The 14,143-nt window shown below is 29.3% G+C and overlaps 1 protein-coding gene across 4 annotated transcripts in view; it reads right to left on the bottom strand.

Annotated features, from left to right (window-relative positions):
• LOC107445457 (Imitation SWI) overlaps nucleotides 1–14,143 on the bottom strand; it is a 30,754-nt gene that overhangs the window by 8,282 nt on the left and 8,329 nt on the right. For 2 of the 4 annotated variants that reach the window (XM_071179933.1, XM_071179934.1), the window contains 12 exons: nucleotides 12,204–12,359; nucleotides 11,983–12,114; nucleotides 10,369–10,437; nucleotides 8,525–8,634; nucleotides 7,966–8,102; nucleotides 7,673–7,884; nucleotides 5,256–5,408; nucleotides 5,011–5,143; nucleotides 4,353–4,498; nucleotides 3,096–3,218; nucleotides 2,906–3,019; nucleotides 2,668–2,781 (listed from right to left, as the gene is read on the bottom strand). In XM_071179933.1, coding sequence (XP_071036034.1) covers nucleotides 2,668–2,781; nucleotides 2,906–3,019; nucleotides 3,096–3,218; nucleotides 4,353–4,498; nucleotides 5,011–5,143; nucleotides 5,256–5,408; nucleotides 7,673–7,884; nucleotides 7,966–8,102; nucleotides 8,525–8,634; nucleotides 10,369–10,437; nucleotides 11,983–12,114; nucleotides 12,204–12,359 — 1,599 coding nt within the window. Of the gene's footprint in view, nucleotides 1–2,667; nucleotides 2,782–2,905; nucleotides 3,020–3,095; nucleotides 3,219–4,352; nucleotides 4,499–5,010; nucleotides 5,144–5,255; nucleotides 5,409–7,672; nucleotides 7,885–7,965; nucleotides 8,103–8,524; nucleotides 8,635–9,559; nucleotides 9,629–10,368; nucleotides 10,438–11,982; nucleotides 12,115–12,203; nucleotides 12,360–14,143 lie in introns of all 4 variants that reach the window. The other 2 variants (XM_071179932.1, XM_071179935.1) reach the window with 1 other exon arrangement.

The following is a 14,143-nucleotide window of genomic DNA, read 5'->3' as shown; positions in this document are numbered from 1 at the left end:
CCCATAAGCAGAATATTTTCAAATGTTCTGCAACGGGACTTATTAATTTATACAAATGTTCTGCAAGAATTTCCCAGCGAAACAAAGTCAACTTTACGTTAAATACTATATTTTCATTTATTAAAATACAGGATTACACACAGATACAATACATTATTTTTAAACCAAGGCAAACATTTTTGATTTGTTACTTTTTCAATCACTCTTGAAGCACAAAATTTTGTTAATGACGATGATGAGAATGAATTGTTAATAAAATGCATATGATATGAAGGTCCGAACATTAAAATAAGGGCTGCCTTAAAAATCTTTCGAAGGGACAAGTGCCCAGATGGTGCACCATTTGCAAACACAAACATTCGTTGGTCTGTTTTTCCAACAACTTCTTCATCTCCATCGAAAGCATTTGGTCTTTCACAAACAATTCTGTTAATCGTGGATCCCAACGATTCACAAATTGCTTCTGAAATGGGAATGGAAAATATAAAAGTCATAAACTTTACGAAATTGGAAATCTCTGAATTTAATTCTTTTACGGCTTGCTTTAGAAGCTCTCTTGATAAAAATGGTGATCGATTTCTCCTGCTGTATGCTTAAAACTGATACACCCATATTATAAAGAAGTTATATCCATAACCTAATTCACTAATTCCCTCCTCAGAATGGCAAAAATACGGAAGAGGGAGATTACTGATAAATGTGCTGAAATTTGTGTCTCTTATTCAAGATACAAATTGTTCTGCAGGACTTCGGTTTGTTATGCGACGTACGTCACAGTTTTAGGCACTTTCTGCTTCTGGGACACTGGGGGTTCCGCGTTCGGCTGACCACCTGACCGGAACATATGCTCCTGCACCCCAGAGCCCAAGGTCAAGAAAACTGAGATGGGCACAGTCGGCCTTGGCCCTCTTAATGGGCTGTCGCGCCACTGAGTTAGTTAGTTATTATATAATATAGAAGAAAATCGTTGCCAAATCTTAAACAAGTGATGATTTAGGAAAAATGGTTGTTATGCATTTTTTTTTTTTACTCAAAGAAAGTCTTCATAAACATTCCAAGTAAGAAAAAAAGTCGCAAATGGTAGCATTTTAGTCGACAATGGAAATCTTACATTTGAGAAAATGTTTTCAGTTTAAACAAAAATAATGTTTAAAATCAATAATGATGAAACAACATTTTGGTTTACACCAGCTTTTCTTTTTTGGTTGCTTAAACCCAGTATTTTTGGTATTGAAAACCAAAGGTTAAATAATATTTTAAGCCTCAAATTAAAAGTAACCAAACCATCATAAAACATTTTTACATGCTTTTTAACAATTGATTGACTAATATTTTGTATAAATAATTTATAAATATTAATTTCTGTTTCATAAATATGCAACTTAGATAAATCAGAGATTTCAAATAAGCTTCTTTGATACTTTACAACTGCACTCAACATGCAAATAAGAATTTAATATCTAAATGTTGTTTTAGTAGCGCATGTAAAAAAGAAGTTTCTCCCTTGCATAAAAGTTTAATATAGTTATTTATATTTATGTCATTATTTAGCTGTATACAATTTGTAGCAATAATATCAATTAATTGTGAAGATGAAAATTTCTTGAATTAATAAAAATTTTAATATAAAGAACCATGAGATATTAAAGAAAATGTATAATTTCAATTGAGAAATGTTTAAAATAGAATGAAGGAAAAGGAGAAAAATTGATAGCATAAATACAAACGCATAAATAGTAACATATAAAATAGTAGAAGTATTTTAGTTTTCTGTCATTCATTTTAACATAATGGAGCTTAAAACATAACGTTGTTCAGTTTGATGTATTGCAGCATTAAGTAAAATATTTTAAATATATTTTGAAATTATTATCTTAAAACTATATTTCTTTTATGGTATAAAAATTGTAATTTGAAATATTCCAAGAATGAATACATACAATAAAAAATTGTTTAACCAAGTAACAAGAAATAATTCTAAAATTAAACAGAAGAAATAAAATTTATAAGAAAAGGTAAACAGTGTGCATGAGCCATCTTGGCACCCGTTGCTATGACGACCGATGCTATTTGATAATTTTTAGAATTCTTTTTTCATCAAGTTCATTAGGCATCGATATTTTTTATACAGTTTACTCTTGAATTGTGGGACCTGAGAGATCTCATAAATATCACTGAAATTGTCAATAAAGAGAATCTCATCCCTTGAACAATGTTTTCCTTGTTTAATTAAGAATTAGAAATCTAGCCAACAGTTCACCCATTTATACTTTTGACTTTAGCAAGCATTATGCATCTTTAACATGCATATACAATTATAATTTGAGATACTTTTAATTACCTGATTTAATAAATTTTAAAAATAGAATGCATGGATACTATATTTTACATTTCTATTTTATTTTAAGACATCCTGATTAACCTAAATTTTGTTCACATTAATTTATTTTACATAGGTATTTTTATCGAAACTAATTCTATATAAACATTTAAAAATTGCATATTTATATCTATTTAAATAATAAAAATTCCTGTTTGCAATTTAACTCAAAATTGTAAAAAAATATGAGAAAACTTCGTTTTTAAATTTTTTTATTTATTTAAATAAGTGGTTTAAACCAGCTAACCCTGGTAGGCAGTCTTTCATTAGCAAATACACAATCTCACCTTGTATCCAATGGTCTTTCGGAAGTAAAAGATTTCTTTATCCAGTAGTTCAAAAAGCCTTGGAGGGAAAAACTGAAAATCTTGAATGGTTGGTTGTTTAGGAGGTCTTGGCGCCTACAACAAGCAGGATATTTAAGAGATATAAGAAAGTGGTATAAAAAATGGAAAAAAGTAGAATAAAAAACTTATCTTCTGCTTACACTTAAAAGGAGAAAAATCATTTTGAATATTTGCTTACCTTTGGAGCCTTTGGCTCACTGACCCTAAGAGCTTCTCTAAAGTAGGCATCAACGGCATAGTTAGCTTTACGTTCTCGCTTTGGCGGTTCAATCCAGTGTCCTATTCCAGCGATCTAAAATAGCAACTTGGTTTAATACTTGCACCTCAGGAAAAAGAAAAAGAAAAAAAGTCATACATTAGAAGAATACCTTTTGCCTTTCTCTGTAATCTTCACCTTCAAAGCGATACACGCTTTCAGTCGGAGCATCCAGCGTAAAGTTACGCAAGGTGTTTTCTCCCATTGACTCAAGCTTCTTTTGCATGTCCAATGTCTGTAAAAAAAAAGAAGTTTCAAATTACCAGAAATTAGTTATTGATAACTACATTTGCTAAATAATAAAAAAATAACGCAAGAGTTGCACAATATATAGATCAGTATATTATAATTTAAGAACTAACTGAAGACAGTAGTAAGTTACATACAAAAAAGATTTAAAAGGGCTTAAAAACTAATTGGATTATGCGTAGCTAAAAAGGTCCTTAGTCGGTATTAGGGAAATTATTTTTGTTTTAAAATTGCATGCAAAATTGATGTTTTGATTTGTTTAAGTATAGAAATTAGTTGTACATATGAATTGGACACTGAATATTTTGTCAAACTTTATAAAACAAAAAGAAGAAAATTCGATGAAAAATGTGATTTCTTAAAATATATTTTTTCTTGTTTAAAGGCGTTACTCTTTACAATTTCAGAAAATTATTCTTATTTTACAAAGCCATTCCAATAGTTATTATCAAAAAGCTTAGATATTTGAAAAAATTATATTGCAGTATTAAATTTTTTCTAGTAAACTAAAAATCTTTTACTTTTTACACAAGCTAATTTCTTTTTTCATTACTGGTATTCTAAATGTTTTAGGATATTAAACATAAAACAAATGAATTTTCTTTTTTAGCTTCTGGATGCTGTATACAATGCAAATTTTTTGGGCATTACAACAATTAGCTGTAGACAAGTCACACAGTCCAATTCAGTTATAAATAAAGAAAACTACAGGCAATTGAAGAGCCGGAGATGATTTTAATAAATTTTATAATTAAATTTAATATGCTTTGTACAATACAACATTCAGTTTGGAATCAGACAGATGTCATATAGCACAGCTTATGTATTTCAATTCTGTAACAAATAAAGAAAATATCTATAGGCAATTAAAGAGAGAGAGAGATGAATCTTATAAATTAGGAGAATTACATTAAACTGAAGCAGTTTGTCAAGATAACCCCACACAGTTTTACTTCAAAATTAGTATACTTAACGTTTTTTTTAAAGAATACAATAAATTTGATACCAATATACATCTTTTGAGAATTATATCAAAACAATTAAAAAAAATAAATAGGCATTTTATTAAAACATAATAAAGAGGCACCACACTAATAATAATTTTAGAATGGCTTAATACCTTGCGTTCGCCTTTTTCCAAAATAGCATCGATGTCTTCATCAGTAATCTCACTTTCTTTGGATGCAAAAATGTGATCTGCACCATGCCGAATCATGCCAAGCATTTCTTCTTTTCCCAACTTAGCTTGTGCATCAACTAATCTACCTGAATTGGAAGTAATTATTCTTTTAATAATCAGGATAAAGTCATTTTTTTTTTCTTTTTTCAAATTTAAAAATCTAGACAGTGTTGCAAAGCTATCAGTAAGTTTATAAATTAGTATCGCCTAGTATACTTAATATACTCCAACTAGATATGAGTCAGCCCAGAAATATTTCCAGTTTTGTTTAAAAATCACTTTCTGATATGCTTGATTTGATTAGATAGGACCTCACCCAACTTGTTGCCAGATAAGTGACAATATCGAAAAATAGTTCAATTTAGAGCAAAAAAAAATTTTGACTTTGAAATTCAATGCATAACTAGGTTAAATTTGAACTTTTTGCTCAACAAATATTTTTAGCTTTGGAGATGCCTGGTGCAATTTTGGAGGGGGAAAAAATAAAAATTTTTGGAGCAGCTCAGAGCAGACATTTTATTTTGGAGCAGTTTGACGAAATGTGCGTAATTGTTTCGATCTGAATACTTGCTTGATCTAAAATAAAAGAAGAGCTTACCTTGTTGAATAACAACATTATCCAATCTCAATTTAACTTCAGCCCTTTCTACAATTCTCTCTTCCACTGTGTTTTCAGTAATCATACGGAATACTTTAACTCTTTTAGTTTGACCAATACGATGAGCACGATCCTGAAATAAATAATAGATTGGCAGGTTTTTTAAATTTTTAAGTCAACATGCACTTAACATTCATTATTAGGTCAACATATGAAAGAAACATATTTGTATAGAAGAAACTCACCATAGCCTGCAAATCTACTTGTGGATTCCAGTCAGAATCAAACAGGATGACAATATCAGCAGTAGCTAAGTTAATACCCAAGCCACCAGCTCTTGTACTCAACATAAATATGAATTTTTCACTGTTTGGCATGTTGAACTCATTTATTTGACGCTTTAAAGAAAAATAAACATTTTAGTATTTAAAAGTAAAAACAAAAAACTGTAGTATATCAATAAGTTTGAATAACAGACACACCCAATTTAAATGCACAATTGTTATTTAAAATAAATTCATAAATCATAATTATGATGATAAATAATGAATTTTCATGTTTTGTAAGTCCAGGAGTGATTGTGAACCCAAGTCAAAATTCCGGAAAATTTCTTGAGTAAAAAAAAAGAAGTTTAAATTGAAAAAAAATTAAACAAGGTTTTTTTTCTTCCTTTTTCTCAATCTTTATTAGTTTACTTAAAATATATTTAAAATTTTACACATACTTATACCATTTACACATACCTATGATAACCTGGAGAAGTAATTGAAATTTACAAAAAAGTCTTTTTTTCTTGAGTTTCTGATTATAATAACTATTTACTGATAAAAAATTAATATTAATCTTGAATATAAAGTATCTGGCTCTCTCTTACAAACAATAAAATAAACTGTGTTTTTAAGTTTCACCTTTGAAAACTTTTGTAACCAATGATTTTTTGAAACGCCTGGACCTTCGATCTCCGGATCACGGTTAGTGAAAAATCCGGAGCACAATCAGTTACAAAAATACTGCATTTTCAATTTAAAAATTTAGGAAAAAAAAGAAGAAAAAAAGGTTGTAGCCTTTGCATTTCTTTCCTTAGTAGTAAGTATGGATTTCAAATTGGTGACAATTTTCAAGTGCAGAAAAGAATATTTTTTAATAAGGAATTCAATAACCTATCGGCTTTTGTGGTTGCCAAAAACACATATGATAAAGGGTTATTATTCATCTCAAAATTTTTTGAAGATTTTAATTTCTTTAAATTTTTAACAAAGAGCCTAAAAAATAGACTGTCCGAAATGAATAAGTTCTATATTTCATAAATTCCCCATATTTAAAACAAAATAAGTGAGTTTTTCCTTCCAGAAATGATAAAAAATAAAGAGTTGGTCTACCAATCCTTTCTATTCCTGTAAATACCATGGCTATTATTATAATTTCACAAATATCTGAATATTTTTCTCAAATAATTTTTCATCTTTTAAAGTGACAATCTTGATTATTTTCTAATAAGCTATAGACCTAAAAACTTTTAATATATTTTTGAAATCCTCAGTAGATGGAAATGTATTGAATTTTAAGGTAAAAAAATATTTTAATATATTAAAATTCTGCATTTTACCATTTTTTTCTTTTTAAAAATCTCAATGATTTCTCATATTTATATATATATAAGAAAACTCTAAAATTAATGGTTTATTGGCTAAGTAAAAATAAAAAGACTGTCACATTTAGTAAATTAAAGTTCTGTAACTGTCTCTTCAGGTTATAAATTCACTCTTTAAATGTCTATAAACTTAAACAAGCTTTTTGGTCTTTCTGTTAAAGATCAAAGCTGCCAAGCTAGCTGATGTTCCGTGTTATTATTTTAATTGCAAGTGTGACTTATTACATGTAAACTTGATTGCTGGAAGAAGACATTATCTGTAATTTTTTTTTTTATCAATGTGTAGTTTTTTTTAAATTTTTTTTAACATTTATAAAATTTAAAGTGAAAATACTTTTTACCAATGAAGTTTTTTCTTATCAGCACATAAAATATTGAAAAAAAAATATTTCTCCTTTATCACAGTTTGCAAATTGTTGTAACATAAAAAAAACTAACTTAAATGCTCAGCAGTACCTGAAAAAGATTGATGATAAAACCATGTCTATTTATAATGAAATCACACGAATACAACACATCAAAAAAGAGGCAATTAAATGTATGGTTTGAGATTCACGGGTTGTAATAAATAAAAATATATTTAAAATATCAAGATTTTAAAAAAAATCTGCAAAAATAAGTATAAGCAAAAATAAGTATAAGTATTAACTGCATAACATGCTTGTTACGCTAGCCACACTAATATCTTTTGTTATTGAGTTTTTTTTTGCAAAAAACATCTTTCCCCATAAAATTTCAGATGCGTTTTTTTGGATAAGTACATTATGTATAATTCATTATGATAAAACATTTGAATATGTATACTGAAATTCATATTATTGAATGTACTTGGAAGGAAATTTTTTTCTCCAATAGATAAATACAATTAAAATATTTTACAAATCAAATTTTTAACTTTTGTTCATTGTAAAAACTAATATTAATAAAAAAAAACTTGAATAATAATTAGTATAAGGAATATTTAAACTTTGAAATGCCACCTATTTAAATTTGTGTAAAAATTTATATTACCTCTCTATCTTCGTGGGGTGTCTGCCCATCCAAACGACAGTATGGATACTGACGCCATAAAACATAATCTTCTAAAATATCCAGCATTCTTGTCATTTGAGAGAAAATGAGTACTCTTGATCCCTGTTCACGTAATTTGGGCAGCAATTTATCCAATATAACCATCTTTCCACAGTTGTAAACAAGATGCTCATCAGTTGTGTATGGTGGTCCTTAAAAATCACAAAATAAGTTAAGCAAATGAAATGTAAGACATTCTTTTTAAAGCTCACTGAATATTAAAATCTGCATACCTGGTTCGGCTCCATCGAATAGATAGGGATGGTTACAACATTTACGAAGCTGCATTAGAATGTTCAGCAGCCGCATTTTGTCAACTTTTCCTGCACCATTGACAATATCAATATCTTTCATCAAAACTCTAGTATACCTAGCAATGAAAATGTAAAGAGCAGTTGTCACAGATATTACTTTAAAAAATATAAATAAAATATCAGTTCCAACTAAGGTATTTAAGGTAACATATAAGAAAAAATTTGTACACTATCATGCATTAACCCTAACCAGACATCTTACCCCATAGCAATCTGTGACTTGTACGTTGATTTCCCGTATGTACTGTGAGGCTCAAATAGTACTATACAAAATTTCTCAAATAATAAATTAAAATTATGAAACATATAGCAGTTAGAATGGAGGAAATGAGTGCTCATGGGAATTAACACAACTGCATTTAAAGAAACAGTAAAGCAAGATAATAAGTATAAAAATGAAAATTAATGCAGGGAAAAAAGATAAAAATTATTAGTTAATAATGTAAAAAATCATTAATTTGTATAAATTAATACATACCATTCCCTTTGCATTTTGCTTAAACCAACATAAATCTTTATTTCTTTTTTAGGAGGCAGTTTTTTCTCTACTTCAGATTTCAAACGTCGTAGTAAGAAGGGCCTTAAAACCTGAGAACAATTTATGATGTATTCATTTACACTTGACAATTAAATCAAAACAGTAATTAAAATGACTGATTACTAAAACAATGCATAATTTTTATATAGTACAACATTAATCTTTTTACAATAAAGGTTTGATAGGAAAAGCACAAATAAAATAGACAAGAAAATTTCAATTGTGGTAAAAACAGATTAATGGCTTCAACAGTACTTAATAGCATCAAAATTTAATTAAAAAATATTTTGGTAAGAAATCTATTAAGTTATTATTACATTAAAAATCATTATGCAATTATAGGTATGTTTATTTTAGATTTCAGTTCCTTTAAAAATCATGTTCTTAATAGCTCAATCCTCAACATAACAAAACTTACGAGTAATAATACAAAGAAATATGTTATGAAATCATTTATGATATTAGTTTTTCAATAAGCAATCAAAATTAGTTTTCTTTAAATTAAAGAGAGGAAAACTGAAGTAAATTTTTCATGCGTCGCTTAATTTTTAAAAGCTTTTGCATATAGTTAAAACTATTATTTATAACCAAAAAAAAAAAAACAAAAAAAAAACAGAGTTGACAGTTATGATGAAATAATTGAAGATTAAAGAAGACGTGGAGCTTTTTATAACTGTGTAAGTAATTTTCGGAGTGAAAGAATATAATATAGTAGTAAAGTATATAGAATTAGTACAATTAGAAGTTTAGAAATTCCTAAGTAATTTGATTAAAAATAAAACTATACTTTGTTCAGGATTATTTAAATAGAAACGCTCTGATGATGCAAAGATCGATATAAATGCAAAACTTTTCACAATAATCTTTGAAGCAGGGAACTTAAGTCTATAATTAGACAAATTAAGCTTAGGCACAAAAAATACATTAGTTTATGAGACACTTATAAGAGTATTTAAATTTAAAATAATAACTTACTGCATGTAATCGCTCCACAAGTGAAGTATCTCCAAGACAATTATTTGTATTAAACCAGGCATCAAAATCCTTAAAAAGAAATTAAAATTAGTTAGACTCAGTAAACTGTAAATAAACTAAATTATATATGTGTGGTCAATATATTATGGGATCACTAAAATACTTATACAGTAGAGCGCCGATTATCCGAACTGCTCGGGACTGAACATGGTTCGGATAATTGGAAAGTTGTTTAAANATGCAATGCATTTTCCCCACCCCCCTCGTAAATCAAGCAGAAAACGAAATCAGCATGCCACACCCTTGAGTTTGATTGACGGCCTAAAGGAAAAAATAAAACATTCCTCCCTTCCCTGCCTTCAAGGTCACGGAGGAAATGACGTTTCTCTGGGTAAACGGGGAAAAAAATCTTCCCCTTACTTACATTTTCCTTTACTCAACTTCAAGGATGAGTCCAATTTCCGCTTTTTTCGTTCTAGTTTAAAATGGCGGGAAATTCGAGCAAAATTTCTCCCGGTTTTCTGGTTTCCCGGTTATCTGGATACCGGATAAATGGTTCTCTACTGTATTAGTACAAATAGAAGTTTAGCAATTCTTAAGTAATTTGATTAAAATAAAACTATACTTAAGATTACTTAAATAGAAATGCTCTGCTTGTGCAAAGATTGATATAGATGTAAAACTTTTCACACAAAATAATCTTTGAAATAGGGAACTTAGTCTATAATCAGACAAATTAAGCTTAGGCACAAAAAATACACAAGTTTATGAGACACATATAGAGTATTTTATTGAAAATAATAACTTACTGCATGCAATCTCTCCACAAGTGAAGTATCTCCAAGACAATTATTTGTATTAAACCAGGCATCAAAATCCTTAAAAAGAAATTAGTTCAACTTAGTAAACTGTAAATAAACTAAATTATATATGTATGGTCAATATATTATATTGTGGGAACACAAAAACACTTTAAAATATTAGATAAGTTAAGATCCCCTATATTTGATTGGACAAGTAAATTTTTTTCATAAAATAACTCAAGAGTACTGAAATTTCTAAAAATGGATAAGGAAACTTGTGGATGGTTCCCCAGATCAAACATTTAGAATTGTATTTTTTAAAATCTTTATTTCATCAAAAAGGCATGAAAATGATGAAGATTTGTTATTGACTATCTTAAACCCAGATGGAAAACTTAATTAATGAATGTATCTCAAGTTCAAGCATTGCGGTACTAATCTACACATAAAACAATGTATTAATGATGGGCGGGTATGGGCCTCTTACACCAGAAAATATCATTAAATAACAGTGAATTGATGTAGTGGCAGAACACAGGAAAGCACAACTCCTTTAGAAACATATTCATTTGATGATTGTGACATGTGAATGAAGTACAAATGATTAAGATTAAAAGATAATATAATCATAACTACACATAACATAGTCTCATGCCAGAGAACAGACTCTTCCTTTGGAAAGATTTTACACAGTAGCTTTTACAAACAAAGGGAGAGTTCAGATTAAATCTTGGCCTTTTAAACATCGAAATTTGGAGTCATTGACTAATTACAAGATACGGGGCATCTGGCACAGATTATTTTACAGGTAGATAAAAAGTTGAGTAGTAACTGGCTTCTGGGAGGAAAACACTGTCTCACAAGCATGGTTTGTCACCACTAGAGATGAACGAGACTTTTACAACATCATCCAATGACTTAGCAAGAGATAAACAATGAGCATAGTTTCGGTCCAAGTATCATCAATATTTTAAATAATTAACACTATTGGCTTCTCAGTGACATGATGTTATTAGTGCAGAAGAGAGTGGAAAAGGGAGACAAAACTTTTCTTGAGGAAAAAAAATAAGATAATATGCAGTTTGTCCTTTTAATTCTCAGAAAGGTTGGCGGGGAGGGTGCAGGAGATGCAAACGGAAATCACGAATCAACCTATGATATGTCCATAATTCATTACACTTTGCCACAGTTTTTAAAACATCGTTCTTAGAATGTAAACACAGAAGAATTTTGAGAGTCCTCTCATCTCTAGGAATACTAGCAGAAAAGAAGAATTTCAACAGTATAACAGTTGTTTGGCAATTAATTTTATTATTATTTCGTATTTAAGGCAGCCACAAACAAAAGAGTGAAATAATGAATTTTTTGAGAGATATAGGGCTTAGAATTCATTGAAAATCAATGTTGTTTAAAACATTTATTTATTCAAAATTATGTTCTCCTGACCTTTTTTTTCCCTTCTAATCTCATTTTCCTGGCGCTTACGAACTGCGCATATATAATACATTAGAATCAATATTAGATTTGGTTTTATAACCCTCTTGCTTAATCAACTATAGGCATATCAATGTCTGGTCTAATCTGATTTAAAAAGCAAGTAATAGTAAGCAAGTAACTTACTTCTGAAGAGTTAAACACATCAGGTAGTAAAAAGTTCAGAAGAGCCCACAGCTCATGGAGATTATTTTGCAATGGGGTACCTGTTAGCAGTAAGCGATTGGTGGATTTGAATTCTCTAACAAACTCAGAAAGCTAAAAATAAAAAAGGGAAAAAAATTCTATTCAAAATTATTTGATAAAAATAAATAATAAATAGCACATACACCAATTTCTATTTTTACCTTTGATTTTTCATTTTTGATACGATGAGCTTCATCTATAACTATATAGCGCCAGTTAAATCTTTTCAATGTTCCCTTTTCTCTGATGATCATTTCATAAGAAGTTATACACACATCCCAGTCACCAGGATTTAAGACATCTCTGATGAATACATTCTGGAATGTAATAAAATTAAATTGACTAAAAAAAGAGTAAAAGTAAATATGCGCCTTAAAATTTAATGACCATTATTATTCAATATTGAAATACTGCATGATAAAAATCTACATCAAATTGTGATAATAGTTAAGAGTGGACTTAAACAGGGTAATAATACATTTGAACTTGAAAATAATTTCTTCCGAAACAAATTAAATGATGCCAAGCCTAAAAAGTTCACCTCATATTTAAAGTAAATACTAATACATGAAAAAGTAACGGAATTATAAAAAAACTAACAAAAGTATTGTATAGTGGAAAAAAAGATTTCTTAGAACTAACCATTAATTTTTAGAGATAGCACTACTGATTTGAGATATCTAGAATATCTTAACTGAATGGGTTTTGGGTATATAGTTTAAATTTAGCAACTGATGCAGAAACATTGCAATTTTTTAAAAATTTGTGTTTCAATAAACATGAATTCAAAGGAAGGAGAATTTTTGGTTAGAAAATTAATTTATGTTTTTTTCTTCTTAGTATAATTTAAGAGTCCTAAAAACTCAGACACAAATCAGGTAAAATAGGTAACTTTCATATTTGTTTTTTGATCCTGATTACGATTTCCAATAGATAAAAAAAGGGTCAATTCTAGCAGATTTCCTAGTTAATTCACATGATTTTGACATTTTCACAAAGTTTTTTAAATTCTGATATTTTAATACATTATTACGATTTGCAAACTTTGAATTTGAGTAATCACTTTTTGACACACGCCGACCGGCCTGTGGAGGGGGCAAGGAACTGTCCTTGCATCAGAAAGGTTCTGGGTTCGAATCCCGGGCAAGGCATGGATGTTCTTTCCTTCTCTGTACTATCTGTCCTCACTGTGGCAGCGACGTTGGCCCACCTAATATGATGCCCCTGAAAGCGAGGCCAACAAAATCGCCCGTATATGCCTGAACTGACGAATGTTAATACAGGTGGGCATTGGGAAAAAAAAACAAAAACCTTTTGACACATTCGATTTTGAACAATTCCATCATAAAGTCATGTCATTAGCTGTCGTTTTTGAGCTTTTCCACAATGTTTTCCAATTTCAATATGATCTGATAACTGATTTTGGTACTTTGGGGTTATCCTGTTGACCATTTTTGCCTAACCTGATATTATAGCCAAAAGGTAGCTTTTGTGCCAATAACTGCAACCACCCCAAAACACTTGGAATCATATTTAAACTAATTTATGTGGCAGCGACTGCACATGCACAATGACTTGTTTGTTTGCGCTTTAAAAGTTATGAAGGATTTTCGGCCATCGAAATGATTTATAATATATATGGTTAGATTCAAGAATAATTCAATGTGTAATTATATAATAATAAAAAAAATGGTTATTTTATTTTGGTGCGTTGACAGGTTATTTTATTTGGTAATAATTCAATGTGTAATTATATAATAATAAAAAAAATGGTTATTTTGTTTTGGTGCATTGACAGGTCGACGGCATAATCCTAAGTACAGGTTGGTGGGATAATCCCAAAATATAGATCGATGGGATAATCTCGAAGTACCCTGATATTTGAAAACAAATTGGGCCAAGAAGCTTTTTTGGAGCAGCTTTGGTACAATTTAAAAAAAACTATAATTCTGGAGCAAGCTGGAGCACAAACCTCTTTTTGGAGCGATTTGCACAACTGCTGCCAACCTGCTAGTGTCTCGTAAGAAATAGGATTCTTACGGACAAAATATCACTCTTTAACATAAGTAAAATGTTATAAAAATAGTAACTTAAGAAAAAA

The sequence above is a fragment of the Parasteatoda tepidariorum genome, chromosome 4 (genome assembly GCF_043381705.1).
Source record: "Parasteatoda tepidariorum isolate YZ-2023 chromosome 4, CAS_Ptep_4.0, whole genome shotgun sequence".
NCBI classification, from domain to species: domain Eukaryota; kingdom Metazoa; phylum Arthropoda; class Arachnida; order Araneae; family Theridiidae; genus Parasteatoda; species Parasteatoda tepidariorum.
This window is presented reverse-complemented; position numbering and strand designations above follow the sequence as displayed.